Source organism: Saprolegnia diclina (assembly GCF_000281045.1).
Source record: "Saprolegnia diclina VS20 unplaced genomic scaffold supercont1.25, whole genome shotgun sequence".
Taxonomy (NCBI): domain Eukaryota; phylum Oomycota; class Saprolegniomycetes; order Saprolegniales; family Saprolegniaceae; genus Saprolegnia; species Saprolegnia diclina.
Genome location: NW_008246092.1, coordinates 210957 through 235209, shown reverse-complemented (window position 1 = coordinate 235209; position 24253 = coordinate 210957). Strand labels below are relative to the sequence as shown.

The 24253-nt window shown below is 58.2% G+C and overlaps 14 protein-coding genes across 15 annotated transcripts; 7 read left to right on the top strand and 7 right to left on the bottom strand.

The window, feature by feature from the left end:
* Nucleotides 1-375: 375 nt before the first annotated feature.
* On the top strand, nt 376-1056 carry SDRG_08312 (hypothetical protein; the record flags this gene model as incomplete). The annotated part of the gene is made up of 1 exon (XM_008614193.1): nt 376-1056. One exon carries the CDS (start codon nt 376-378, stop codon nt 1054-1056), a length of 681 nt encoding a protein of 226 aa, XP_008612415.1.
* SDRG_08311 (TKL/DRK protein kinase) lies at nt 1049-3388 on the bottom strand (the record flags this gene model as incomplete). Its single annotated transcript, XM_008614192.1, has 8 exons — nt 1049-1310; nt 1365-2327; nt 2379-2578; nt 2628-2699; nt 2748-2813; nt 2863-2928; nt 2980-3063; nt 3108-3388. The coding sequence occupies 8 exons, from the start codon at nt 3386-3388 to the stop codon at nt 1093-1095; spliced, it is 1950 nt and encodes a 649-aa protein (XP_008612414.1). The 3' UTR covers nt 1049-1092.
* Nucleotides 3389-4163: 775 nt separating this feature from the next.
* On the bottom strand, nt 4164-5167 carry SDRG_08310 (hypothetical protein). Its single transcript, XM_008614191.1, has one exon. It carries the CDS (start codon nt 5131-5133, stop codon nt 4255-4257), a length of 879 nt encoding a protein of 292 aa, XP_008612413.1. The 5' UTR covers nt 5134-5167; the 3' UTR covers nt 4164-4254.
* A 932-nt stretch (nt 5168-6099) lies between these two features.
* SDRG_08309 (hypothetical protein) lies at nt 6100-7639 on the top strand. The gene is made up of 6 exons (XM_008614190.1): nt 6100-6362; nt 6408-6603; nt 6652-6733; nt 6791-7253; nt 7297-7422; nt 7475-7639. The coding sequence occupies exons 1-6, from the start codon at nt 6156-6158 to the stop codon at nt 7589-7591; spliced, it is 1191 nt and encodes a 396-aa protein (XP_008612412.1). The 5' UTR covers nt 6100-6155; the 3' UTR covers nt 7592-7639.
* Nucleotides 7640-8246: 607 nt separating this feature from the next.
* On the top strand, nt 8247-10431 carry SDRG_08308 (hypothetical protein). The gene is made up of 5 exons (XM_008614189.1): nt 8247-8993; nt 9044-9206; nt 9250-9403; nt 9446-9656; nt 9701-10431. Exons 1-5 carry the CDS (start codon nt 8259-8261, stop codon nt 10343-10345), a joined length of 1908 nt encoding a protein of 635 aa, XP_008612411.1. The 5' UTR covers nt 8247-8258; the 3' UTR covers nt 10346-10431.
* A 23-nt stretch (nt 10432-10454) lies between these two features.
* On the bottom strand, nt 10455-13084 carry SDRG_08307 (hypothetical protein). The gene is made up of 6 exons (XM_008614188.1): nt 12897-13084; nt 12813-12855; nt 12607-12772; nt 12295-12560; nt 11204-12242; nt 10455-11147 (listed from the first exon to the last, which is right to left on the bottom strand). Exons 1-6 carry the CDS (start codon nt 13064-13066, stop codon nt 10489-10491), a joined length of 2343 nt encoding a protein of 780 aa, XP_008612410.1. The 5' UTR covers nt 13067-13084; the 3' UTR covers nt 10455-10488.
* An 86-nt stretch (nt 13085-13170) lies between these two features.
* Nucleotides 13171-13690, top strand: SDRG_08306 (hypothetical protein; the record flags this gene model as incomplete). The annotated part of the gene is made up of 4 exons (XM_008614187.1): nt 13171-13185; nt 13228-13257; nt 13335-13409; nt 13470-13690. 4 exons carry the CDS (start codon nt 13171-13173, stop codon nt 13605-13607), a joined length of 258 nt encoding a protein of 85 aa, XP_008612409.1. The 3' UTR covers nt 13608-13690.
* A 13-nt stretch (nt 13691-13703) lies between these two features.
* On the top strand, nt 13704-14869 carry SDRG_08305 (hypothetical protein). Its single transcript, XM_008614186.1, has 8 exons — nt 13704-13789; nt 13846-14142; nt 14188-14276; nt 14328-14370; nt 14421-14504; nt 14550-14582; nt 14635-14676; nt 14720-14869. The coding sequence occupies exons 1-8, from the start codon at nt 13724-13726 to the stop codon at nt 14765-14767; spliced, it is 702 nt and encodes a 233-aa protein (XP_008612408.1). The 5' UTR covers nt 13704-13723; the 3' UTR covers nt 14768-14869.
* Nucleotides 14870-15314: 445 nt separating this feature from the next.
* Nucleotides 15315-18049, bottom strand: SDRG_08304 (hypothetical protein). Its single transcript, XM_008614185.1, has 11 exons — nt 17791-18049; nt 17489-17742; nt 17303-17439; nt 17090-17259; nt 16932-17038; nt 16437-16887; nt 16047-16388; nt 15921-15994; nt 15718-15870; nt 15630-15673; nt 15315-15577 (listed from the first exon to the last, which is right to left on the bottom strand). The coding sequence occupies exons 1-11, from the start codon at nt 18037-18039 to the stop codon at nt 15426-15428; spliced, it is 2133 nt and encodes a 710-aa protein (XP_008612407.1). The 5' UTR covers nt 18040-18049; the 3' UTR covers nt 15315-15425.
* A 389-nt stretch (nt 18050-18438) lies between these two features.
* SDRG_08303 (hypothetical protein) lies at nt 18439-18875 on the top strand (the record flags this gene model as incomplete). Its single annotated transcript, XM_008614184.1, has 2 exons — nt 18439-18498; nt 18543-18875. 2 exons carry the CDS (start codon nt 18439-18441, stop codon nt 18873-18875), a joined length of 393 nt encoding a protein of 130 aa, XP_008612406.1.
* Nucleotides 18876-18950: 75 nt separating this feature from the next.
* On the bottom strand, nt 18951-20411 carry SDRG_08302. Of its 2 annotated transcripts, XM_008614183.1 has the most exons (6): nt 20052-20411; nt 19795-19998; nt 19490-19743; nt 19372-19435; nt 19193-19315; nt 18951-19141 (listed from the first exon to the last, which is right to left on the bottom strand). In XM_008614183.1, the coding sequence occupies exons 1-6, from the start codon at nt 20340-20342 to the stop codon at nt 19010-19012; spliced, it is 1068 nt and encodes a 355-aa protein (XP_008612405.1). In that variant the 5' UTR covers nt 20343-20411; the 3' UTR covers nt 18951-19009. The 2 variants fall into 2 exon arrangements, with proteins under 2 accessions (XP_008612405.1, XP_008612404.1); XM_008614182.1 differs by having other exon boundaries at nt 19193-19435.
* Nucleotides 20412-20557: 146 nt separating this feature from the next.
* SDRG_08301 (hypothetical protein) lies at nt 20558-21365 on the top strand (the record flags this gene model as incomplete). Its single annotated transcript, XM_008614181.1, has 2 exons — nt 20558-20964; nt 21027-21365. 2 exons carry the CDS (start codon nt 20558-20560, stop codon nt 21319-21321), a joined length of 702 nt encoding a protein of 233 aa, XP_008612403.1. The 3' UTR covers nt 21322-21365.
* On the bottom strand, nt 21305-21853 carry SDRG_08300 (hypothetical protein). The gene is made up of 3 exons (XM_008614180.1): nt 21744-21853; nt 21551-21695; nt 21305-21503 (listed from the first exon to the last, which is right to left on the bottom strand). The coding sequence occupies exons 1-3, from the start codon at nt 21824-21826 to the stop codon at nt 21387-21389; spliced, it is 345 nt and encodes a 114-aa protein (XP_008612402.1). The 5' UTR covers nt 21827-21853; the 3' UTR covers nt 21305-21386.
* Nucleotides 21854-22656: 803 nt separating this feature from the next.
* SDRG_08299 (hypothetical protein) lies at nt 22657-23937 on the bottom strand. The gene has a single exon (XM_008614179.1). It carries the CDS (start codon nt 23744-23746, stop codon nt 22694-22696), a length of 1053 nt encoding a protein of 350 aa, XP_008612401.1. The 5' UTR covers nt 23747-23937; the 3' UTR covers nt 22657-22693.
* Nucleotides 23938-24253: the final 316 nt, after the last annotated feature.

Below are 24253 nucleotides of genomic sequence, written 5' to 3'. Positions count from 1 at the left end.
CATGCTCCACGGTCGACGCGTGGCGTGCATGGCAGCAAATGGTCTGTCGAGCAGCGCTGGGAGCGCTGGCGTCGGGACCCATCTGTCGCCCGCTCCTCCTTCTTATCTCCATGGCACGTTGCCAGCGCGACCAGAGGGCCAGCGCCGCCGGAGGTTTCCATAAAATATAATAAAGGCCAGCTGGCGCAATTCAACTCGAATTTCGTGGGCGGCGACCGCATTTTTATTCCACGAACATACAAAATGCAAGGTATTTAATGCAGCAAGTGGACCAACGGGTAAAAGATTACTGGAATTTTATTACAAAATCGGCTCAGTTTGCGGGTTGCAAGGCCAACCACGAGCAGCAGAGCCGCCGACCAGACAAGCGCGAACATGCTGAGCCCGCCCGACCTTGTGGCCGGCGCCGCCGCCCGCGGGCCCGACGGCGCCGTGCCCATCACGATCCAGCCACAGACCAAGGAGATGCTCGACCTGCGGCTGCCCTCCCGCGCGATCCAAATCCATCGCGACACTACGTCCCCGTCGCGCTTCCAGGCCTTTGCCCACTCGTGCCCCGCAGGCCGGCCGCTGCACGACAACCCGCCGCGTGGCGTGCGCCATGTGCCCTTGACGCCACAGATTGGGTCGCTCCCGGACCCGTCATTTGCTTTTCTGCAAGCGCCCATGCCACCGCTCGAGCTGCCGCCGCCGAACCGCGAGTCGCTTTCGGACGAGCGGTTTGCCTCCCCGTTGACGGCGCCGGCGCCACTGCAGCCGCGCCCGCGCGAGACAGTTGTGCAGTTTGCATCGTCGTGCCCGGCGCAGCTCGACGGCTTCTTGACGCGCATGACGCTCGACGACAATCACACGCTCTTGTCGCAGTCGCCGTCGCTGGCCATTCTCCGCGACATGCGCCGCGGGTCGTACGCGGACATGTCGGCCAGCCGCCGCTCGTTCGACCGCCCCTTGATCGACGAGCGCGACGAGTACGACAGCGACGACGACGAGTACACCGACGAGGCGCACCCGCGCGACTCGCAGGACGGCGGCATCTTTGAGTTTGAAATGCCATAGACACGCCACCACGATTCATATCATTATAATACTACGTTAGACCAGAATTCCATTGTGTTGCTCGTCCTCCTGCTGCCGGCGCTCAATGCGCTCGAGGGCCTCGACAATCGATGCCATCGGCGGCCGCTTGGACGGGTCCAGCTGCAAACACTGCCGGCCAAGGCGAGATACCTCTTCGGGGCAGTGGTCGCCAAAGCTCGGCACCGCGCGGCCCGTCATGAGCTCTTGCACCAGCACCCGCTTCGGGTCGTCGTCTACCACAGCGCGACGATGAGACAATATGTACACAAACTCAGCATGACACGTACGGTGGGCATAGTCATGGAACGGAAGCGCATGCGTCGCGAGCTCGGTGAGCACGACGCCAAACGAGTAGACGTCAATGGCTTCGCAGTAGTCTTCGCCACGCAGCATTTCGGGCGCGGTCCACTGCGTCGTCCCCACGTCCTGCGTCATCGTATCGAGAATCGAGCGCGCTCGCGCCGAGCCAAAGTGGCTCAGTTGGCACCGATACCGGCTGTCGAGAAGGACACTCCGCGCGCGCACGTCCCGATGAATCACACTGGGCGACTGCGCGTGGAGGTACGCCAGCGCCCGTGCAAGCCCGAGTGCGAGTCCAACCTTGCGCTCAAACCAGCTCCACGCGTCGTCCTGGAGGCTGTGGGTGGCGAGGACGCTTTGGAGGTCGCCGTGCGCGCAATAGGCAAACACGCCGGCGACACCACTTGGCGGCAAGACGACACCGACGACGCGCACGATGTTGGGGTGCGAGAAGCGTGCGAGGCCCTTGAGCTCGTCGTAGAGCGCGGATGCGCTGCTCTCGACGTCGGTGACGTGCGGCGCGAGCTTCTTGATAGCAACGTGCGTGTCTTCAAACGCGCCGAGCCAGACCTCGTAGACGCGGTCGTTTGAGCGCGCGAGGAGCCGCGTCGGAACGACAAATGCGCTCGGAAGGCCAAGCTCGTGGAGCTCGCTGTCTGCTGTGTACTTGGTGGCGAGGGCCGTCATGGCCGGGTCCACAACCCGTTTGAGCGACGACACGAGCCCTGGCCGGACCGATGACGTGGCATGCGTGGAGGAGGCTTTCGTCTTGGGACCGGGAAAGTACGTCGTATCTTGGTCGTCGTCGTCAGCAACGCGCTCCATGGGACGCGTGGCTTCGGGCCGCGGCGCGCGCTTGCAGCGCCAGAGCACAAGCAAAATACCGAGGATGGCAACGACGCCGGCCACCGCGATGAGCGCAATCACCGACGGGGAGAGGAGCGAAGGCGCTGCAAAGTACGCCATGAGGGCTCCAGAGACAGCGACACGTCTCAACGTACATGTGGCTGCGGTCAGCGCCGAATCCTTGTCGGACGCGGTGCACGACGCAGCGGCGAGGGCCGACGTGCTCGTAAACGAAGTCACGAGGCTGCCGCCGCAGAGATGCACGTCGACGGTAAATGTATTGAGGCGCGCAAAGAAGGTTGTTGTCGCTGGCGCCTGGAGCTCTTGCAAGCTCAGCGGGTTCTTGGACAAGTTCCTAGCGGTGGCGCTCGTCAGAAAGATCGACGAGCCAACTGCATTCGTACAGAGCGCGGAGGCGCGGAAGCTCGGTGGAAATCGCTGCGGGCAGAATGTGAAACTGGTTGTCACTCAGATCGCTAGGACAAGACGACATTGAGTGACGAGCAAGCCGTCATTCCTAGTACAGGGCGGTGAGGTTGACGAGCGCGTCGGTGACGGGCCAGGTCGTCAGGTTGCACTTGATCAGCTCGCTGCAAGTGCAAACATGAGGTCCTTAACACGAGTCGAAGTGGTATTTACAGTGATTGCAGCGTCGTTGGCAGCTGCTTTGACGGAAACATTGGGACCGCGAGGGTCGAGAGCGTACTAAGTAGTAGGTTCAAATGGCAGCTTGGACGAGTAGCCAATGGCACGCACAGATGGGTGAGTGCTGTTGAGCGCGCGAGGAAGCTATTCGCAAAGACCATGGGCCGTGGCGTGCTGCCCTGGCCGCGCAAGGCCCTACGGCCGCCATCGTGAGGTCAATCAGGCAATCAGACTCGTACAAAGACGTGAGCGGCCCCAGCTCCAAGGCGCCGACAGCGCCGACGTTGGCCACGGGCGTCTCCGAGCTCGGCTCGCTCCCGAGCGCAAGCGTCAGCGACGTGCCAGTAACGTTGAAGCATTGATAGTACGTTGTCCGCGACGACCGCTGACAGGGCGCCATGGTGGACGCGGCCGGGCAGTCCGTGGCGGCCGACTCGCCCAGGTACAAGGCGCAGAGACCTTGGAAGGCTTCGCCGCAGGTCGCTACGCAGCTCGTCGAGAGCGTGCTGCTGCTAGGCATGGAAGAAGGCGACGTATAAGCGCGAGCAGCGCAGGCGTCGGCGAGATGGCACTGCTTACACTGCCAACGCCATCGCATGTGTCACGACTTGGCCGGGACCGCTGATTGGCTTCGTTACAACCAATAAGACTGAATCTCGTTCCAATCGACTTCGAACTTCGGGCTAGAGCAGGCCAATATCTCTCGTTTTGTATGGACACGTGCAGGCCGAAAAAGATACCGTAGGATCTACTTCGGATTCAACTTCGATTTGCCGCCACGACGAGATTTTTGTCGCCCAGTTGGTTGCTCTTGGCGATGGACAGGACTTTTTGGCATCGCACAGTATGCAGTTCTTCGTTAGTCGACTAACTTTTATTCACGCCACGTAGCCACGGCTCTATCGCAGCATCCAGCATGTGGCTCTCGCCGCAACGACGACGACGATTCTGCATGTACCGGTAGATACTGGTGCACACTTGCTGACGTTTGCCAACATATTCGGCTGGCTACTTTCGCTGACAACGTGCTGTCCATTCTGTCTGTCCATTGTGTCCTTTCACAACTGTTGAGGGTAACAGGGCCCCATTTCTTGGAAAATGTGTAAGCTTACGTTGAATAGCCACTTCAGTCGGCTCTGAGCTGCGATCGTCGAACCGGCCCTGGTGGCAGCCCGTCGCTGCGAATTGCAACTGACAAAAGCGCCACGATTGTCGATGCTTTGGTCGAGAGCTCTCATTTCAAGGCATTGCTGAGGCCTGCCGATTGTCAAACCCTCTGCAGACAAGACATTTCTATCACTTCGTCGTTACTACAGTAGTAGTAGACAATAAGACTACGTTGACGAGTAGTGTGTTAAGATAAATAGAAAGAAACGTAGACGGCTTCTAGTAGGCCGAGCGAGCATCGTCGGCGATCGTCGTCGCCCAGAGGTATTGCTGCTGAAAGGCATCGCTCGCAATGTCCAGTGTTTTGCACGTCTGCACGAGCGGCTTTGTGGCACCGCGCTTCGCAATCAATCGGACTTCGCGCGGTCGGCTCGGCGCCTTCTGAGCCATCTCGGGTGCCCAATGCTCAAAGTCAGTGAGGTCGTCGAGGACGCGGGCTGGGTCGTTTCGGAGAAGGCGGTATGCGTCCGGCGCGGCGTGTGCCTCCTTGGCCACGTACACGGTCACACTCGCGTCTTGGCCGTACATGTCCTTGAGGAACTTGTCCCACATGCCGACTTGGCTGGCGCCCGCGAGCGAGAGAAACCCAGTCGAGTACGACACGTACTGCAGCGACTTCCAGCCGTCGGTCGCGAGAAGGTACGAAACTTGGTGGCGCGTCATTTCATGGGAGAGGTAGTCATCCGAGGCACTTTTGGGCGAGTGGAAGTAATCTTCCACGACCATCGAGTCGAGTTGGAGAGCTGGAAAAAAATTGATTGCGTCGGCCGGGTGCGCAAAGGCTTGTGTGTCGGGGTTGAGCGGCAGGAGGTACCCGATCATGCGAACGTTCTTGAGCTGACGCATCAGTCGCTGCGGAAGACGGGACATCGTGTCGAGAAAAGCCTGCGTCGTGGCAAAGTCCATCGCAAGCTCTGTGAGCTCCATCGCCTGGACATCGTCGTACATAGCGCGACACGTCCCCACCCACGCGAGCGGGTTCGTCGACGACGAGGCGGATGGCCGAAAGCCGAGGCGGGCGCTGAGGAGGAAGCCGTAGATGTGGCCGCGAACGTCCGTCGGCAGCGACAGCAGCGATGGTGGTTGCAGGAGGTGCATGGGAGAATAGAAAGTGCAACAGCAAACTCAACCGGACTGCTTGTCAACCCGGCACACTCGAATTGAGACGCGTCTTTTTGCGTCCGGTCGCGTTGGGAGGTGGCATCTGCCACAACGAATGAGCTGGTGAACGCGCCCGCGCAATCGAAATTCCACGACCGTTCGTGTCGCATGCGACCCTGCACACGTCATTTCTTTCAGCACAAGTCGTCCTGAATTGCAAAGGATTGTGCGCCGAGGCTGCTTGCCCGCTATATTCGGCAAATGCCGAATATCGCAGTGCGATTTCATTCGTTTTTGCGCACGCGATTCGCGGGTTGTGATTGGTGCAATCGCGATCTTGGACAGGCGTTCTGTCGACGTCAACAGGGCAGCGCGCGTCTACGCCCGCCTGCCTCGTGCTTAGCCCTCTACGTAACGTTGACGTAAGCACCAAATCAACACGAGCCTTCGAGTTCGACGAGAAGTCGAGTGGCCGATGCAACCCCGTGGTGCGGGCACGTTGTAACGTGGTGATGACACCGCCGTGCCACGTCAGAGGTGCGGATTGTCGACCATTTGTTGTATTCCTCACTGAATTTGAGGATTGCTTTAGTTGTTTTACATGTGGTTTACGTTAAAATCCGAGATACTCGCCGGCGACGAGTCTACTGTAGAGGCCCGCCATGACTTTGGCTGCGCCTATTTGATGCGCAAGAAGATGCTACTCTACCGCCACCTATACGCTGGCACGCTGGTGACGTAGCGCCATAGCTCCCACAGCACCATGAAATGCTAAACGTCGGCGCCTCGCCTCTCGTCGACATCCCGTATTCCCAGAACGAAACACTACAGCAAGTACTTTGCCCCAGGCAGCCCAAAATCGAGCAGCGTCTCTAGCGTGCAATCGAAGTTTTCTCGATAGCACTGGCCAAATTGTCCAAATAGCATGTGTACAATTCTGTCATTGTTTCATGTAGCTCGGGTGCACAATCTCGAGTGCCGCTGTGCGGCCTTTATATAGAAGCGAAACGAACGCGCCCATGTCGCTCAAGAAGCGGCGATATGTGGGCAACGCGAACTCTAAGAAGCGGCAGGAGGTCGAGGGCACGTTCGGGTCCCAGCTGCATTGTCGTCGGGCGGCTGGCCATCCGCAGCAGACATTACCGAGCCCGGAACGCCCGCCCCCGCTGCTTCGGCCCTCGCCCCCCGGGGCTGTGAATTCCACCCCGCCGCCGCAGCGCATCCAAGCTAGGTGTTTGACGAATGGCCGTGGACTAACACGGAAGCCATAGGACCTCCTTGTACAAAACATTCTGCGACACCAGCACGAAACTAAGAACTTCAAGACGGAGAGCTGGTACGGGTCTCCGGCGGGCTACGGGGCCATTTCGAATGCCATCATCGCCGCGCTGTCCATCAAGGACAATGCGCGCACGGGCTATGTGAGCGTCGACGACATTGTCGATACGTTTACCAAGATGAACTTTGGTAAGTCATTTCCACCGTTCTCATGCGATGGTCACGTCGCATCCGTAGGGCTCAAGGAAGACCAAGTTCGACAACTCTTTCGTGAAGTTGACAATAACGCCGAACAAGTACACTACAAGTCGTTTGCCAAGTAAGTCATACTACCTTCGTGCGACATATAGCCATGATGCATTTTCTCTCCAACTAGGCAATTTGACTTGCCACCGACAGTTAGTGAAGACCCCATTGCACGGCACGAACGGACTGTGGCGCTGCTCCAAGAGCGATTAAAGGAGCCGTCGCGCGTGCCAATTCCCAGTTCGATGAGCCGACGAAAGAAGCCGCCGACTGCGTGCGTCCTCGAGGAGATAACGCCGGCACCGCCGACACTGCCACGCATCACCGTCACGACCACGGTCACAGAGGGCAACACACTTGAAAAAGCTGCGTTCAACATCAACCATTTGGCACACGAGGGCACGCTGCCGTCCCCGACGCGCTACTCGGCCAAGCTCGCCGACGGTGTCATTCCGCAGACAGCAACGACCCTCGTGCTTGGCGGCGACATGCGCAACACGCCCAAGAGCCTTCGCCGCGCGCGCCTCTTGCCCCAAGTGGTCGATCAAAGCCGCAAAGAAGGTCGCCGAAAAGCCAAAAGGGAAATCCTCACGGTAATCGACGGCTTGACGAGTCGCAACTGGAGCTATGAAGTAGAACCACCTGGAGCGCATTGACACATATGCGGCGGCCAAAGACTATGAGACAAAGCTGTACGAAGAGAACCATCTCAAAGCGACCACGGCCAAGCACCTCGCTTACAACCAAGCCTTTCTCGAACAAGTACGCTTCTCGTTCAAGCGAGGTGACACGAGTGTTGTGCTCTGTACGATAGGCACTGCAGCGCGCCAACAAGGTCGAGCGAAAAGGGCTCCTCGACTCGGCAATATCGGAGCGCAACCACAACGTGAGCATGCAGTCCATGTTTTTCCAGCCAGACGCACCGAGATAATCGTGTCCATAGAGTAATACCCTAACACGATGGAGAGCTATCGTCTGGTGCCTTGATGTATTGAGGTATTTGAAAGGCTAGTATGCCAATATGCCCTTGGTGGTCGGCTAAACCACTAAATATATTTAATACACGGTATCGACAACAACTACGTTTTTTGGTTTCTTGGACCATGAGCCAGGCGACTATGGTTTGATTCGCGCGGAAATGTGTTGATTCTTGCGACTTTGTGTCGGTTGGATGCCTACTGATGATGAACGCACGTCACTGCCTGCAGCAGAACCCGCCGTTTCACTCGTGAATGAAGGCATTTTCATACCGCCGACCCCAATATTATTTAAATATGTTACATTTTAATACATGCGGGTCCGACATTGACCGACGTCACATACAAACCCAGAGTCTGCAGCTCGACTTTTTAAAACCACCTGTCGTCGATCGTGAACGCACCTGTCATTTTATTGGGCGACCGTTTCAAACCTCTATAAACACATATCTCATTGTATCGAATATAGCAGGGAAAGAACGCAACCCGGCGACATTTTTTGCTGGTGGCGAAGCTACATACAAAAAGCAAATGAAGGGTCGGTCGGTGGGAATATTAATTTCGTTCGAAATTTTATGCCAATGAAATCGCAGCCGCGCAGAAATCTAATTTGCCGACGACATGAGGCGCGCGGCCGTCGCCTTCGCCGCCACCGTGGCCATGACCATGCATGGCGCTGGCGCCGTCGAGGCCATCGCGTGCTCCAGCTGCGTCTCCATGACGGAGGCTCTGACCTTCTGCGGAAGCCTCCGGAGCTCATACCCGGTGTGTGCCATGCAAGGCAAGAGCCTCGAGCAGCAAGACGCGATGGCAGCTGCCACCTTTGCCTTCCTCAACGCCACGCTGCGCGAGCCGATGGGCGCCGACGCATCTACATGTAGCGCGTCGCTGAAAGAGATCGCGTGCGCCAAGGCGTTTCCAGCCTGTGAACTCACCCAAGCGCGCCCGCTGTGCGCCACGGCGTGCCAAGCCAGCCTCAAGGCCAACTGCTCGAGCGTCGCGGCCATGCTCAAGCCCGCCGCCGAGACAACTTGCGGCAAGATCGACCAAGACAAGTGCATCACCTTTGCGTACGCGGGGCCGAACCGTGGCGCGTGGATCGCCGGCTTTGTCATCTCGGTCGTCTTCTCGTTCCTCGCAAGCGTCGGTATCAACTTGCAAAAGAAGGCGCTCAAGCAAAACGAGCTCAAGGCGCAGGAAAGTAACACGGCGCCGCTCTCACCGTTCCGCCTCCCGCTCTGGACGCTCGGGTTTGTCTTGATCCTGATCGGGTCACTCTTGGACTTTGTTGCGTTTGGCCTCGCGCCACAGAGCCTTTTGGCGCCGCTCGCTGCGTTGACGCTCGTCTGGAACATGGTAGCTTCTCGCATCCACGTCCATAGGCTATAGCTCCGTGCCTTGATTAGCTCCTCGCGCCATGCTTCAACAAGGAGCGGCTTTCACGCAAGGACATTTGGGCGACGCTCATCATCTTTCTTGGTGCGACGCTTGCGGTCGTCTTTGCCTCGCACAACTCGCCGTCGTATACGCTCGACGACCTCAAGCTGCTGTACGACAACACGTACACCAGTAGGCGCGTCTCACATCACGTCGTGCTCACACAATGCGCTAGTTGTCTATTTTGTGATTGTCGTGCTGCTCATATTACTGCACTACGCCATGATCAAGTTTGTCGAGCACCTCAACCTCGCATCGAGCCGCCACCGCATGATCAACGTCGGACAACCCGCCATGTGGTCGACCGTGCGCCTCGTTGCCTACTCGGGGTACGTGCTTCTAGTTGGTCGATCGTACAAACATGGGTGTAGCATGGGCGGGCTCATGGGCGGGCAGTCGGTGCTCTTCGCCAAGTCGACAGCTGAGCTCGTCAAGTCGTTCATCAACGGCGGCGACTGCTTTACGCACCCCGAGACGTACGCGATCATTGTCGCGCTGGGCTTTTGCCTCGTTTTGCAAATGCATTTTCTCAACGGCGGTCTTGTCAACTACGACGCGCTCTCCGTCGTCCCGATCTACCAAGTACGTCGGACGAGAGTATCGACTCGATGGCGAGCGTCGCGTAGGCGTACTGGATCATTAGCGGTGTCATGGGCGGCGCCGTGTACTTTGAAGAGATTCGGTCGTTCAGCGAGTTTCAAGCCAGCATGTTTGTGCTGGGCATATTGACGACAATCGGGGGCGTCGCGCTCTTGGCGCAGCGGTCGCTAAGCGCGCCGCCACCGACGCTCAAGAAACGCCGCAGCCTCGCGACCTCCCAGCGCAACATGAGCTCATATTGGCACAACCCCAAGCCCGTGCCAGGTCAGACCGAGCCGACGATCGCCGAGGAAGAGGGCGACGGAAGCAACAGTGACGAGGCGACGTCGGCCGTGACCACCGCGCCAGACGACGCAACTACATTACCTGGCGACAGGACCGCGGTGGCGCAAGACGACGACGAGACGGACGACGAGACGGTGAACCGCCAAGCCATCGACAACTTTCTCAACATGTCGCCGATGGGAACGCTCCTCATGGGCTACAGCAGCCAGCGCAACCTCGGCATTTTCTTGCGGCGAGAGTCGAGCAACCCGATGGCGACGCGGGATGACATTGAGATTGGCCTCCCGCCGACGAGCTTGGGCGACGACGGCGAGGCCAAGAAGCCCAAAAGGCGGTCCATTACCTTTGCGGGCTTCAAGTCCACTGCCAAGAGCACCCTCGAGTAGTCAGACGACTCTAGTTTCCTTCCAACTATGTATTTCAGCCGTACGCCTCGCCACTACGTTTGAAATAGTACTATCGCAAAAGGACAGTACTGGCGCGTTCGTTCGTAGCCGCCATAGATCGGAATGTGAAGGCAAATAATAAGTTAGGAGGATGGGGTCGTAGGTCCTAAGCGGCTGTCCAGCGGGGGTTCAACGGCGGACGTGCCGTCGCTGGGCGGGTGGTCGCCCCGTAAATCGGCCAACTGCGCCTGGAGCTGCCCGAGCGTGTGCTGGATCTTTGTGTTTTGGTGGGCTAGCTGCACGATCATGCCCTGTAGCGCCTTGATCTGCTCGTCGTTGGCGGCCCCATACGCGTACGTCAAGTGATTCTCGCTGCTGCCGCCTGGGTTCATACCCGAGAGCAAGTTGGCCGACGTGATCTGGTTCACGAGGTGGTCCTTGGCGCTGCTCATGACGCTCGACCCTTTCTTGAGCGATTGCACGCCCGACTGGATGAGCTGGTTCTTTGTGAGCTGCGATCCAACGCGCGTGAGCGTCTCTTGCGTCGAGAGAAGGGGCTTGAGCACCATGTTTTGCACCATGGAGAGGCGCGTCGACGGCGCTGCGGTGACGACGGCAGCAGCATTGGGCTTGTGCGACTTGGCCTTGGCGTCCAGCGCCGCGCGCACCCCAAACCAGTTGGCGAGGAGTCGAATCATGCTGTTGGAGGCCGACCAGACGTAGCTCACGGTCTCAAACACGAGGCTAACGCGGTCCCACTCGGTCTTCTCCTTCCCTTTCCAGTACGCGTCTTGCATGATGGCTACGCAGTAATTTACATATCAGACACATTGTCCACATGAGACACTTTCGGCCCACCAATCAGAATCGTCAAAATCACAAACACAGCGGTGAGCGTAAACGCCGCCAAAAAGAGCGGCGCCGCCACGGGGTTGGCCGCCGAGAGCGCGGCATAGTCGATGTCGCCGACAAGCGACCGCAGAAGCGACGCGTATGCGGTCGGGACGGTGCGAAAGTCGGCCGCCGCGGACCCAAAGACCAGCACAAACGCAGCGGCATACGCATACACGAGCAGTCCAAAGGCGAGGAAAAAGCCGGCAACTTCCGCGACGGACGCCACGAAAATATGCACGATGAGAGCGACGTGCGGGATGATGTCGAGCAAGAGAATGAGCCGAAGAAAGCTGAGGAACGCCGTCGCCGCCGCAAAGCCGTCGCTGAGCTGGTTGAACGTCGCGTACGGCGCAAAGCTGCTGAAGGCATCACTCTGGAGCAGCGTCGACGGAATGTCGAGACCCATCGACATCCGAAGCAGCCACATGACAAGGTAGCACAAGATGTTGGCGGCGTCGACCCACGGGCCGAGACACCGAAACGCCGGCCACCCTTCGCGCCGGCCCATGTACACGAGGCGCGCGATCAAGTACGCGTAAAAGAGCCCGAGAAGCGCGATCGACCACTGCGTCTCGAAATCGAACGAGCCATTGACGTACGGTGCGAGCTGCACACTGGACGACGGCAAGACCCCCCCGGACGGGGGGAACTCGAGGAGGAAGCGCAGCACGACGAGGCGGCGAAGCATGATGTTGGCGACGTTGATTTCGACGAGGATCGCCCGTGTTGCCGCATCGATATACCCGTACGCTTGCAGATTCGAGACGCGCAAGGAAGCGATGGATGCACTCGACTGCGGTAACAGCTGCACAAAGCCCGGGCACGGGTAACTGGCGGTTGACATTTCGGATGCGATGCTTGAAAAGAACTTTGTCCGACAGCTCGCGACGTTGACCGCATGGTCGTAGCTAAAGTCCGACCCGTTGTTGCTGCCGAAGGCCGACGTCGACTCGACATCCGTGCTGAAGAGCCCCGCGGCTGTCGTGCCGTAGCAGTAGTAGGTCTACACATAGTCATGAGTCCAGTTCCATATTCGATCGCTTAAGACGAGCTACCGAAGTGTCCGTGGTGACGCCAGTGGGGAGGACGCTCGTGCAGTCTTGACGGTTGACGCGCAGCGTCCCAATACTCGCCGCGCCGACGAGCTGGCCTGTCCCACCCAGCACCGCGCCCGTATTCAGATTGGCGTTGCTATTGCTGTAGAGACCAGAGAGGAGCGGTCCTTGCAGCCAAGCGTGGACGTGGTCCGTCGATCGGATCTCATGGAACCTCATGGGCGTCGCACTGCCTCGCACCGTGAAGAGAGCGTCTTCAAAGAGGCCTGCGACAACGAAGGAGGTCACGCGAGTTACGCAAGCTCCACGTACCGCGAAGATTCCGCGCAAAATAGTACGGACTCGCGTCTTTGTACGGCAGCAGCGTTGCGGTGCAAAAGATATAGAGGTAGACGCAGTAGATCAAGATGTCTCGGATGCGCGCCTGCACCCGCTTCCTTCGCTGCGTCTCGTGCAGCTCTCGGAGTTGCTCGGGGGACTACCATTTCATGAGGCATGAGGGAGCGTCCCGAGCGTACCCATTTGCTCTTGATGCGCGCTTGCAGACGGCGCATGCGCCACCTACACGACCGATCAAGACGTGGCTGGAACGATCAAGGTACCATTTGACAATGGCCGAGATCGCGAGCGCCGTCTCTTCTTCGATGAACTCTTTGTTGTGCCGGAGCCGGTCGTCGCGCTCGTTGGCGTCGTCGTCGTCGGCGGTCGCGGCGCCCGGATGGACCTTGTACGTCGGCGCGGCGTTGCTTCGTAGGCGCGCGGTCGATGTCATGCGCCTACTGCATTGCCCAATAGCGGTTGCCGCAAAAACGACACCCGAAAATAGGACCACCGAGTTATTCTTATCCGGACCAACCTTTCTACGACGACCTTGCAATGACGCCGACGACGGTACGGCTAGTAGTTGCATCGGCCTCGATGCATATTGCGTAGCGCCCTCGCTCGACCCACAGCTATTTGCAGGTACCAATGCGGTTGTGTCCGATGCACACGTCGCTCACGGTGGCTGCAATGATGGTAATGATGACGGCGGCGCGTAGGCATGGGAGCGCCAAATGCACGGCATTGCTCTCGAGCGCGCCTTGCTGGAAGCCCCGATAGCGTCGGCTTCCGCTGTACCCAATTCTACGTGTCATTGGACTCGTTCACGGACGGTATCCTGCCATGTTGCGTAGCGCCTCTGGTCGGCGCAAGTCCGCGCGGAAGCGGCCCAGCTCATGCTCGACACTGAAGTCGCCTTGGCGCACCAAGAGCACTATGCAGCGCTTCGCAAAGCCAAGCGCATCGCCCGACGTCGGTCGCAATACGATTGAAAGACTCTTATTTGGATGTATGTCTTACCTAATCACTGGATGGTCGACGGTGAAAACGAAACGTTTGTGGCGCTTCGCTGCCCAATCAAACGCAAGCACACGTATCTTGAAAAGCCATGGCCGCCGAGTTCGACCTCCTTGCGGCGTGGGGCATTGCGATACCGTCGCCGCGGTCGTCCAGCGTACGTGCGAATCGATGTGCAGAGTTCAGAGTCGTACATGCCTCAATATGTTCTAGTCGATGGCCACTTCGAAGGAGGGATACCGGATCATTCGGCCCACGCTGCGACCGCCTCTGCCCTCGAGTGTATGGCGCGATGTCGAAGCTGTCGCTCCGACGCCCCACGTACCACCGGCAACGCGCCACTGTGCGCGGCTGCGACGGACGGGGCTTTGCAAGCGGCCCGACTCGATGAAGGACATCGTCGAGCAAGCTATTGTCTGCCAAAACACATACGACACCGAGCCCGAGACAACGACGATCCGCGACAGTCTGCGCGTCGTGCGCGATCGGACGCTGCACAAAGCCACCACTGTAGACATTAACATCGCGCTATTTGATCTGACCGATTTTATATAGACGACGACGTTGGCAGAGCGATTGGTCATCGAGGACCCCGAGTGCGCGCTCAAGCGACGCGTCCGCATGCAGCCGCCGTGGCCCAAAGCGTTGGTCTTTTCATTTGCGACTCGCAATTTTATGTGATGTACAATTGCTAGATACCTTCATGCGTACTTGAGTGGCTCAGCGGCGGTGCCGGCCGTAAGGCACCTCGACGACGATGTGTCATGGACAGTTCAACGATGCGCTAGGAGCCCCGAGGCCCGCGTTCGACCGTGTCGGCAACACCACCAGCGCCGTTGGGCCGACCCCGGTCGCTCGAAGCTGTCGCATCGGTGCGCACTCGCCTCCACTTTAGGGTTCACCTCCAGTCTGCGTAGTCGTCGAGTTCGGTGTGCTCGCAGTCGCATGAGGTACTGCTCGATGGCGTCGTCTTGATGCATTGCATTCATTTGTGCGCTGCAGACGACAACACCGTTGGCGTCTCGGGTGGCCAAGACCAAGGAGGTAGTATCAACTCGATACCTTGATACGATCGATTGCTCGCTAGATGCTCAAGGTTTCGCGCATGCTGGCAAAAGAGCGTCTCGCATGTTAGCACACTTGGCAACTCGCGTTTGAAGAGACGTTTTCCCGTAGGAATTGGAAAAGACTTGCATATTAAACGGGGTAAACGCAAGTTTTCGTTTGTACGAGTCCTGTTTTCTAGCTTTTCATGTCGAAAATGTATCCTTTTGTGAATAAGTTCAATGTATTTCCTTGAGCTCCAGCACAAGCGCGTACAAAGTAGATTTTCGATCCAAGCCAGGTCCATCTGCTCGCGAGATTGTCGCCAGTCTGTTGAGAAACGAGACTTCTCGCGACTACATGAGAACCGTGACAGCAGTCAACGTCCAATAACGTAGCATGCCCACTTCATGGAGTCGAGTATGTCGCCTTCACGCGTGCAATCCGAAACCAAAGAGAAGACATCCAGAGGTCGCGAAGAAGTTTTGTGCATCGAATATAGCAATAAATTGCCAGCAAATGCAGGCAAAAAGGCCCGAAAAGGGTAAAAAGGGTAAAAAATGGTAAAAAGGGTAAAAAAGGTAAGAAAAGGTAAAAGACTATTGATATGCGATGCGAGACTTGACCAAAGTGAACATTGAAAGTCGATGCGTTGCAGTAGTTCATGCATGTATATTCTCGATCTTCCAGCGGACACGCCTTCCGAAAGATCTCGTGTTTTTCTACGTGTACCACCAATTTTCGGAAATCTAGTCACGTTTGGATTTGATCGGACTCGGTGACATGGCCACAATGGAGAGCGCCAGCGCATGGAGCGGCAAGTAGACCACGCACGCGTACGGCAGCGCAATCGACCCGTAGTGCACGTAGCCATGCACAAAGTACGCCATCGTGTCCAGCACTAGAAACCAGTTCCAGACCCAGATCCAGATCCAGATATCAGGAGGACGTACGCTGCGGCTGGAACGAATGCAGCACGAGTGCGAGCAAGAGAGGACTAGCCCATTGCGTCAAAGAAAAGCATGCATGCATACCGTGTACCTCGAGAGGAAGAAGAGCGTCGCGCGGAGGACGCGGCCAACACCCGACTGCGGCGCTGCGGCGGGCACCGCCGACGCCAGCAAGACGGTCATGGGCACAACCACGGCGATGGCAAAGGCGTAGTTAATGATGCCCACCACACAGTGCAAGAGGCTACCGATAGATATTCCATGAGGTTGCCTTCTCAAACAAAAACAGAGTACATGGCAACGATGCACGCAAGGACTTTGAGCGCTTTCCAGCCGTGCACGTCGTGCGCCAAGTCGTCCAACGGCGGCTACGCAAAATGAACCGAATTCATGCCACAGGAACATGTAGAAGCAATGCACCTCGTCCGCGTCTCCATCCGCGTCCGGGTCGACAGGTAGCGTGGCCTTGTACGCACGGCGTTGGTCGTCGATCTTCTCGAGCCAGTCGGCTTCGTCCGGGTTGCCCTGCGTGAGCGCGTGGCGCTGTAGAAGCGGGAGCACGCCAAAGACTAGGAGCAGCTCGACGCCCGAGGCAGCCGCGAGAAGGGTCCAGCCATACGTCCGGCTCATCGTCGTCGTCGCTTGGCTCTGGGCAAGGACGCCGTCGAGGCATTCGAGATGCGTCGCCAATAGAAAGACCATGGCGCCCAAGGCCTCGGCCACAAGAAAGAGGGCAAGTGCGAACGCGGTGCGCAGTCCCGCCTAGTAGTTAGTCGTAGAACTCGTTCAAAAATGCAAAATAGTTCGAACCGTGTGGCCGATGAGGTACAAAACGTGGGCAAAGAGCGGCAAGAGCACAAGGACGAGAACGTAGTAGTACTCGCCGATCGACACAAAGAGGCGCGGGCTCACGAGAAGGTAGTAGTAGAACGACTGGTGCAGCTTTTCTTCAACGTTGCTCATGGCACGGACGGTCGTCTCGATCGCCCGGAGCCAGCCAAGGAGCGAGAGCGGCGTCGTCGCATCCGCCGCCTGCACCGCGGCGAGCGTGATCGCGTCAATGTTGTACCGGATAAAGTTGGCGTGCGGTCCCGACGGCCCCATCGCGAGCGTCTGAATGAACCGAAGCAAGTGGTAGAGCCCGTCAAAGTACGACGAGAGGGCCGGCGACGCGCCAACCTGCAGCACGACAAAGCGGCGCACGGCCCGGAGCATCGACGACAGCGCGTCACCATCGCAGTCCAAGCGCGCATCCGCACAGCTAGACCAACGATCATCACATGCTGTTAGAGCAAGCACGCGTACCGGTCCATGGCCACTGGAATGCGCTCGCTTTCGAGGGCTTCGACCGCCGAGTTGATCAAATCCAAGTTGGGCAGCTGGCCGTTCACGCCGGCGCCAAGAACCGCCACCTACGACGACAGATGCATCCGTGACGAGCGGCGAGAGAACGAAAGACGCACCGTGTTGTGTCGATGCGCGTCACCGCTCGTCTCGAGGTTGATGGCGGCGCGGATGACGCCGGCGTGCATGTCCAGCGCGGCGTTTGAGCTTGCAAATGGATCGTTGTGATAGGCGTTGAGCCAGGCTTCGACGGCGGGCGAGTGGCCGTGGCGACCGTCGTCCGGGCCGTCTAGTATACCGCGTCAAAACGACGGCAAAACGCATCAGATCACCGTCGGTAAGGAGCAGAATGATGTCCTTGGCAAGCCACTTGGCGCTGCCAAGGTGGCGCAGCATGGCGAGGCCGACGCTGAGCGCCGAGTACCCATTCTTGCTCGTGGACGGAATGTTGGGGTACTGCGCCACGAGCCTGTATACCCATGAGTGTGCATGTCGTTGAATCGAAATGGAGAACGCACACGATCGACTCTTTCCCGTCGGCGAGCGGCGATGCGCGGAGGATCGCAAAGAGGTTGGTCCGGTTCACATACTCGTCGTGGTCGTAGAGCTGCTCGGCGTACGTTTGCCGGTCGAACTCGACGCCTGGCATCGCCTGCAGCTGCGCTTCGATCCACGTGATGACGTGGGCGCACGAGTTGTCGTGCGCGCAACCATTGTCACCGGCCGCGTCGAGCTTGATGTACTCGCGATGATATGCTTTCGCCCACGCCGCCTGCATCCAGTGGCGACCGTGAGCCAAAAGCCATTCGGCTCAAGCTACCTGTGTGTCATCCATGGTCGATGTCACCGTGTCCACGAGGAGCGCGTTCTCCGAGAAGTACGTCTGGCGACACTTGAGCTCGCCGGTCGTGACGGTTGCGATCGGGTGCAAGAGCAGCCAGGTCGCGCCCAAGAGAAGGCCGATCCAGGCCACGCTTAGCGCCTTCGCCTGCACGCGGCCATGGTAGTACAGGTGCTCGAGCAGGCGCCGCTTCGGCGGCCCCACCGTCGTCACCTCGGTTGCGGTCATAAAATCTTGCTGCTACGCGTCAGATGCCGGTTAACATCCGGATGATGTGTCTCTCACACTATATCGGTACTTTGTCTGGTGGTGCGCGGTGCTGCTCGTCCACAGATTAAAACTCGTCGCTCGCAACGGACACGCCAAGCAACCACCTAAAGATATGCATCAACTGCACGCACATTGCGCGACAAGCGTCTTTGCTCGACAGGACGCCACAGCTCACTTTACACTATTTATTTCGTCATACTATTTACAAGACGAATTCCCTTGTCCAAGTACATTGTCATGGCTTTTTTATGACATGGCATGCCGTTGCACTTGGCATTTGTATGGATATTTAAATATTTCACAATAAATAACATGTGAAATAATATTCCGCTGCGTTGCTGGCAACAAGCGAAAAGAATGGCGTTGGCACAACGAGCGGATGCGGAGATGGCGGCCTACCGCGCGCTCCAGGAAGAGGTCCGTTGCCGCTGTTCGCGCCATCTCATAGTTACTGTGGCTAGGTGACGGTGCTGGCCAACCAGCGCCAGCTCTACGCGCAGCAGCAGAACGAGAACAGCATGGTCAAGCAGGAGCTGGACCTGCTCGCGGACAACGCCAAGGTCTTCAAGCTCGTGGGCCCTGTCTTGCTCAAGCAGGACACGTCGGAGGCCAAGTCCAACGTCGCGAAGCGCCTTGAGTTCATCCAGAACGAGATGGAGAAGGTCGAGAAGAAGCTCCAGGCCAAGGAAGACGAAGCCGTCAAGATCCGCCAGAACATTGCCGCGATCCAGATGCAGATGCAGAAGAACGCGGCCGAGGGCGCCGGCGCCGCTGCCGCCCAAGCCTCGCGATAAACGTATTGTGCTAGCACTTTGGGCCAAGGCTCCTCAACCACTTTTGATACACGTCTTCGACCCAACCAGCGCCTATCGTGCTGAACCAAGTACATACACGTGCATTCAATTGAGTTCAGCGACAAAAGAAACAGCTAGGAGCCAAGCATAAGCTTGACGAGGTCGTCGCAGAGGTGCGCAGCATCCTGAAGCTCAAACTCAAACTGGATCGGGGCGTCGCCCTTGTGACCGACGTAGGCGAGCCGCCCGGCGTATATGTACGAGCCCTACAGCCACATCAATCTGTCTTGATTGGTCTCAGCCAAGAATCCTCGTACCTCGGGGTGGAAGCGAAAGAAGAGAAGGGTCGGTTTGGTGTGCGTCTGGAGCTCGCTCGTGGCGTCGGCTTGGACGCCGTGGATGAGCTGCTGGGCGACGACGTGGTTCGTATGGATCGATTTCTAGCGCATAGGGTCGTCCGCTGCCATATATGGACCAACACGAGACCACAACGTACCCGCGCGAACCACGTGACCGTAATGGCGTTGGTCGTCTCGTTCTTGGCAAAGATGTTGACGTAGCTAAATGCCATACCACAGTAGTGCCAAACACATAGCATCCATGGGGCTGCGTACCGATCGTCCATGTCGACGTTCATAAAGAGCACCATGCCGTTCAGCAGCACTTGATGGCCGTCCATGAGCGAGAACGTGGGCGTGTACCCAGGACAGAGCCACGCGAGCAGCGGCTTCTTCCCGCGCGGTGCGAGCGCGCACCCCACATGCTTGTCGTCCGGAAGCGTCAGCGCCACTTCCTTTACCGACTTGGTCTGGCCCTTGCTCGGGATGATCATGTCTAGCACGGGCACGTTCTGGAGCACGTCGTCGGCCTAGACCATGCACGCCTTGAGCGTGTTACGAGTTACGTGCTAGTAGTTTACAGGCGGCAGCTTCCGGCGCTTGGTCGGAACATACACCTCGACCTCACTCTCGTCGTCGCTCTGGTTGTGGTCGCTGTTGTCGCTGATTGAGATCGCACTCTCGTCATCGTCGCTCGAGTCGGAAATGACAGTCGTATTGGCCTTGGCCTTCTTGGCCGGTGGCGGCGACGTGGAGCGCGTATAGCTAGTGTCAAAGGTGGCCAGCTACAATGTGTTGCTAGCCTGGTGTTGTTGTTGCATACAACGGCAAGACGCACCTCGTGCTTGAGCTCCTCGACGTAGCGCTCTGCGGCTCGGTACCGGCGCGAATGCTCCGACATCGATTCCTTTGCGAGCAGCGCAGCTTCGTAGCGATCTTGGAGCACGGCGTGGGCCTTGGCTTTCTCGGCCACCTCGACGCGGCTCGACCGGCGGGGCGGGCCAGTTGGCTTCTGACGTGCCCACGCACGCTTCTTGGGCGAGATGATCTTCTTGTCGATGCCCAGCGAAAGTAGCATCTGCTTGTTCCGCGCGATGCGCGCAGCGCGCTCGTCTTCGTACGCGCTCATGCTGCTCTCAACTGCTTGACGCTCAATACCTGCTGCAGTTCCAGCAAGCACGATTGGTGTGGTCTGGACTACCTCTTTTTAGTGTATTCCTTCTACAAATAGCGAGATATAATTCATACACCATTCCGCGTACTTCAAGATTGCTTCGCCAGGGCGCCTGCGGAACATAGCACACTATTTCTGTACGATGGAGCCTTTTCCCTCCATTTTGAGAGATGAAGCGCCGTGGCGACGACCGGCGCAGCGCCGAGCGCGACAAGCGCCGCCGGACGCGGTCTCGGAGCCCGCAGCGGAGGCGATCGCGTAGCCCGCCACGTAGACGGTCCCGCAGCCCGACACGGAACCGGCTGCAGAGCCCGCCACGGAGATCAAGCCCGCCACGTCGACCAAGCCCGCCACCCGCATCGCGCCAGACTGAGGCCGAGCGCAGTACGCCCGTGGAGGCGCGTCCAGCTGCATCGGCCTCGACGCCGCCCGCGCCGCGTGATGCTGCGCCGCGCTTGGAGAAGAATCAAATGTTTCAGCGCGAGACGGACCCGCACAAGCTCGCGCAGCGCCAGAAGCAGATCGACTTTGGGAAGAACACGATCGGGTACGATCGGTACACCCAATTAGTCCCAAGGTACTGCGTGCATTACGCCGGTCGATCGTCTTCCGCGTGTACCCATGCCGCTCGTGTGCTAGGAGCGAGCGCAAGCAAGGCTTGCACCCGTCGACGCCGGACAAGACGCAAGCGATTAGCAAGCGCATGTGGGATGGGCGCGTGCGTGTATGGCGCTCGGCGCTGCACTTTTGGGATCCCGAGACGCCGGAGGTACCGGTAGCGCCGGCAGCGACCGTCCTTTCGGCACCACTGCCGACGGTCGTACCCACAACGGAGCCATGCAAGCCCAAGGTCGGCGACGCATCGCTGTTTGACGACTTCAAGGATGAGACTGCTGCTCCCGTCGACGACATGGACGAAGACGACTTGCTATAAAGATAAAGCACCACTATATGCATTCGTTATGATAAGGAGGAGGACGTCGTCTTGGACGTATCATGTTACGCGGCCATCGTCGTCTTGAGGAACTCGCGTCGGAGCTTCAACGCATCGAGAAACATCTGCACGTCGATGCCGTCCACGTTGCGGCCGACCCGTGCTCGGAGTCGCAGTTCGCCCTACACGCTTCCATGAGCAGCCTGTACTGTCAATGCACATCGCGTACGTTGTGGAGGTACGTCTCGCCGATGAACTGATACAGCGACCCGATCGTAAGGTCGACGTTGACGAGCTGGTCCGTCGCGACCTTCATGGCGGCGCTCTGGAACGAGATGGACGCGGTCGCGGTGGCTGCGTCAAATGCATCGAGTCTACCTCCATCGTCACACCTCTTCCTCGAGCAGCCTCATGGACGCTACCTTCCCGTCACCCGCACGGAGCGGTTGCTCATGTTGTCCCGCAGGATCTCTTCGATTTGGCAGATCTCTCCCGCGGCCAGCATCGTTCGTCGCTTCCCTTTCCCGTGGCAGATCGCAGAATGCAGCGCTTCGCAAACGGAATACCGGATACACCTTATCTTATCCGGAATTCGGCGGATTCACCCGCGCTGCGCGCTGAAATGCATTGCGCACGCCTCGCCTTGCAGGCGCGCGCTTGACATCCGCAGCACTATCAAACCAGAATTCGGCGCCAACCTATGCTCCTATGCTCCTATGCTCCTATGCTCCTATGCTCCTATGCTCCTATGCTCCTATGCTCCTATGCAAAGCTGCAAAGGAGTACCGTGCGTGAGCTGCAGTGCTTAGCTTTACCAGCTCGATTGTTTGGGATCACGCGACGAGCCAGGCTTGCACTTGTACTGTACAGCTCTACTATTACATGGCTCGACGAGATTTCCATGGATACGCCATGGTTTGTAAACAGCGAGTTCGTTTGCCGCCTGGCGTACCTAGAGTTGGGAGGTTTGATGTGTGCAAAGCACGCGCTGTGCCATAAACTCGAACGACGTTGGAGACGTAACTGAAGTCGCAAGCGTGCTGACAAGCACGTTGCATATTCCTGAGCGAGGCTGTCATGCAAGGTAGATATATTTCTTGTGGCGAATGGCAACACGCAGCCCAAGGCTCGAGCTCATTGCCGGAGAAAATGAAGGATCCACGTATGCCCGGCTCTTGCCACTAATTGAGCACGTTGAGAATGACGTGGCAAGATCATAGGCTCGTGGGCGTTTGCATGAAGCAGCTATGACGCCATTTTCTGAACGCTTTCGCACGCGACTCGACACCCACTCGTGTTACTCCCTATCGCTGCTCCCAGACGAGGATCAAGAGCAATAGATGATAGTAATACATGCGTGCATTAGCTGCGCTTAGTTTTCAAGCACGATGCGGAAACGCGCGTCACCATTGTGCACCTTGTGGAGCGCCGTGGCGGCCTCGGCCATGGGCATCACCTGCACGATCGAGCGCACGTTCTTCTCGACGGCAAACTGCAGCATCTCTTCGATCGTCTCGGGCGACCCGATGAGCGACCCGACAAACGTGATCTGACGCGGCACGACCGAGAACGCCATGAACGAAATCGGCTTCTCCGGGAGACCCACGAGGATAAACTTGCCTTCCGTCGCCACGAGGTTGAAGAGGAAGTTCCAGTTCGTCTTGTCGCCGTACGACGTGCACAGCAAAATGTCAAACGACTGCGCCGCCGCCTTGACGGCCTCCGGGTCGCTGTAGTTGAGGTAGTGGTGCGCGCCGAGCACGTTCTTGCACTCGGCTTCCTTGGCCGCCGACGACGAGAGCGCCGTGACCTCGGCACCGAGTGCGACGGCCCACTGAATACCGAGGTGGCCGAGACCGCCGATACCGAGAACCGCGACCTTCTTGCCAGGACCCGCGCCGTGGGCCTTGAGCGGCGAGTACGTCGTGACACCCGCGCACATCATGGGCGCCGCCGACTCGGACGGGAGGCCAGCCGGGATCGGAAACACAAACTTGGCGTGGCACCGGTAGTAGTCGGCGTACCCGCCCTGGGTCACGTACCCCGCCTTGTTGGTACTGCCGTACGTCCAGAGCATTTCGGGGCAGAGCTGCTCCTTGTTCTTGTCGCACTGCGCGCAGTTGAGGCAGCTCTCGCACTGGGCGCCGACGCCGACGCGCGTGCCAATGGCAAACTTGGTCTTGTCGACCTTGGAGCCGATGCGGACGACGTGGCCGACGATCTCATGGCCGACGACGAGCGGGTAGTTGATTTCGCCCCAGCCGCCCGAGATTGTGTGCAGGTCCGAGCCGCAGATGCCGCAGTGGGTCACCTTGACTTCAATGTCGTACTCTTCGTCGAACGGCTTGGCCGCATACGAATGCGGCTTGACGTCGAGGCCGGGCTCGTGCGCGGCTTGACCGTGGTAGATGTCGTTGGAGGCCATAGTTGTTGTTGTTGCTGGAGAGCTAATTTGAAAATGAAAAGGATGGCGGGCACGAAGAAACCGTGGTCTCGAATTCAGGAAGCGTCTTCAGCGCAAGATGGCGGGCCATGATGGAGGCTTGCGTGTACGTACGTCTGCGATTATAACTGCGATACATGATTAGTACGAGTGCTGATGAGTCCATGCGCCTGATTAACGAAGGAAAGATCCTCGGAATATGCGAGAAACACCGCGTACTGGTGGACCAAGGGAAGAAAACAGTGTTTTAAACAATTGTTTTATATATTTTGGGGTGGACCCAAATGAGTTGGACCCAGTTGGACCGAGGCTCGAGGCTCGCGAACCACAGCGGCTTCAGATCCGAATCACATGTTTTCCAGCCTTGATACGATGGCAACGAATTGGTGGCCGCGGTCGTCGTGCTCCGAGGCGGACCGTGTCGGAGTAAGAAACGCCGTCTTATTGCGCACGTTGGCTAATGATGCTACTAGTAGACGCGAGCTTTAC

Coding starts and splice junctions, on each gene's coding strand:
- SDRG_08310 (XM_008614191.1), bottom strand. CDS start 5,133: ATGCACCTCCTGCAACCACCATCGCTGCTGTCGCTGCCGACGGACGTT.
- SDRG_08309 (XM_008614190.1), top strand. CDS start 6,156: ATGTCGCTCAAGAAGCGGCGATATGTGGGCAACGCGAACTCTAAGAAG. Junction 6,363..6,407: donor CGCCGCCGCAGCGCATCCAA/GCTAGGTGTTTG, acceptor CGGAAGCCATAG/GACCTCCTTGTACAAAACAT. Junction 6,604..6,651: donor GTTTACCAAGATGAACTTTG/GTAAGTCATTTC, acceptor TCGCATCCGTAG/GGCTCAAGGAAGACCAAGTT.
- SDRG_08308 (XM_008614189.1), top strand. CDS start 8,259: ATGAGGCGCGCGGCCGTCGCCTTCGCCGCCACCGTGGCCATGACCATG. Junction 9,404..9,445: donor CGCCTCGTTGCCTACTCGGG/GTACGTGCTTCT, acceptor ACATGGGTGTAG/CATGGGCGGGCTCATGGGCG. Junction 9,657..9,700: donor CCGTCGTCCCGATCTACCAA/GTACGTCGGACG, acceptor AGCGTCGCGTAG/GCGTACTGGATCATTAGCGG.
- SDRG_08307 (XM_008614188.1), bottom strand. CDS start 13,066: ATGACATCGACCGCGCGCCTACGAAGCAACGCCGCGCCGACGTACAAG. Junction 12,856..12,896: donor ATCTCGGCCATTGTCAAATG/GTACCTTGATCG, acceptor TCGGTCGTGTAG/GTGGCGCATGCGCCGTCTGC. Junction 12,243..12,294: donor GCGTCACCACGGACACTTCG/GTAGCTCGTCTT, acceptor GACTATGTGTAG/ACCTACTACTGCTACGGCAC.
- SDRG_08305 (XM_008614186.1), top strand. CDS start 13,724: ATGGCCGCCGAGTTCGACCTCCTTGCGGCGTGGGGCATTGCGATACCG. Junction 14,583..14,634: donor TGTGCTCGCAGTCGCATGAG/GTACTGCTCGAT, acceptor TGTGCGCTGCAG/ACGACAACACCGTTGGCGTC. Junction 14,677..14,719: donor GGGTGGCCAAGACCAAGGAG/GTAGTATCAACT, acceptor ATTGCTCGCTAG/ATGCTCAAGGTTTCGCGCAT.
- SDRG_08304 (XM_008614185.1), bottom strand. CDS start 18,039: ATGACCGCAACCGAGGTGACGACGGTGGGGCCGCCGAAGCGGCGCCTG. Junction 17,440..17,488: donor GACGGGAAAGAGTCGATCGT/GTGCGTTCTCCA, acceptor ATGGGTATACAG/GCTCGTGGCGCAGTACCCCA. Junction 15,871..15,920: donor CTTGCGTGCATCGTTGCCAT/GTACTCTGTTTT, acceptor ATCTATCGGTAG/CCTCTTGCACTGTGTGGTGG.
- SDRG_08302 (XM_008614182.1), bottom strand. CDS start 20,342: ATGAGCGCGTACGAAGACGAGCGCGCTGCGCGCATCGCGCGGAACAAG. Junction 19,744..19,794: donor AGCGCCGGAAGCTGCCGCCT/GTAAACTACTAG, acceptor TGCATGGTCTAG/GCCGACGACGTGCTCCAGAA. Junction 19,436..19,489: donor AACGTCGACATGGACGATCG/GTACGCAGCCCC, acceptor TATGGCATTTAG/CTACGTCAACATCTTTGCCA.
- SDRG_08300 (XM_008614180.1), bottom strand. CDS start 21,826: ATGCTGGCCGCGGGAGAGATCTGCCAAATCGAAGAGATCCTGCGGGAC. Junction 21,696..21,743: donor TCCGTGCGGGTGACGGGAAG/GTAGCGTCCATG, acceptor CGATGGAGGTAG/ACTCGATGCATTTGACGCAG. Junction 21,504..21,550: donor GCGAGACGTACCTCCACAAC/GTACGCGATGTG, acceptor GGAAGCGTGTAG/GGCGAACTGCGACTCCGAGC.
- SDRG_08299 (XM_008614179.1), bottom strand. CDS start 23,746: ATGGCCTCCAACGACATCTACCACGGTCAAGCCGCGCACGAGCCCGGC.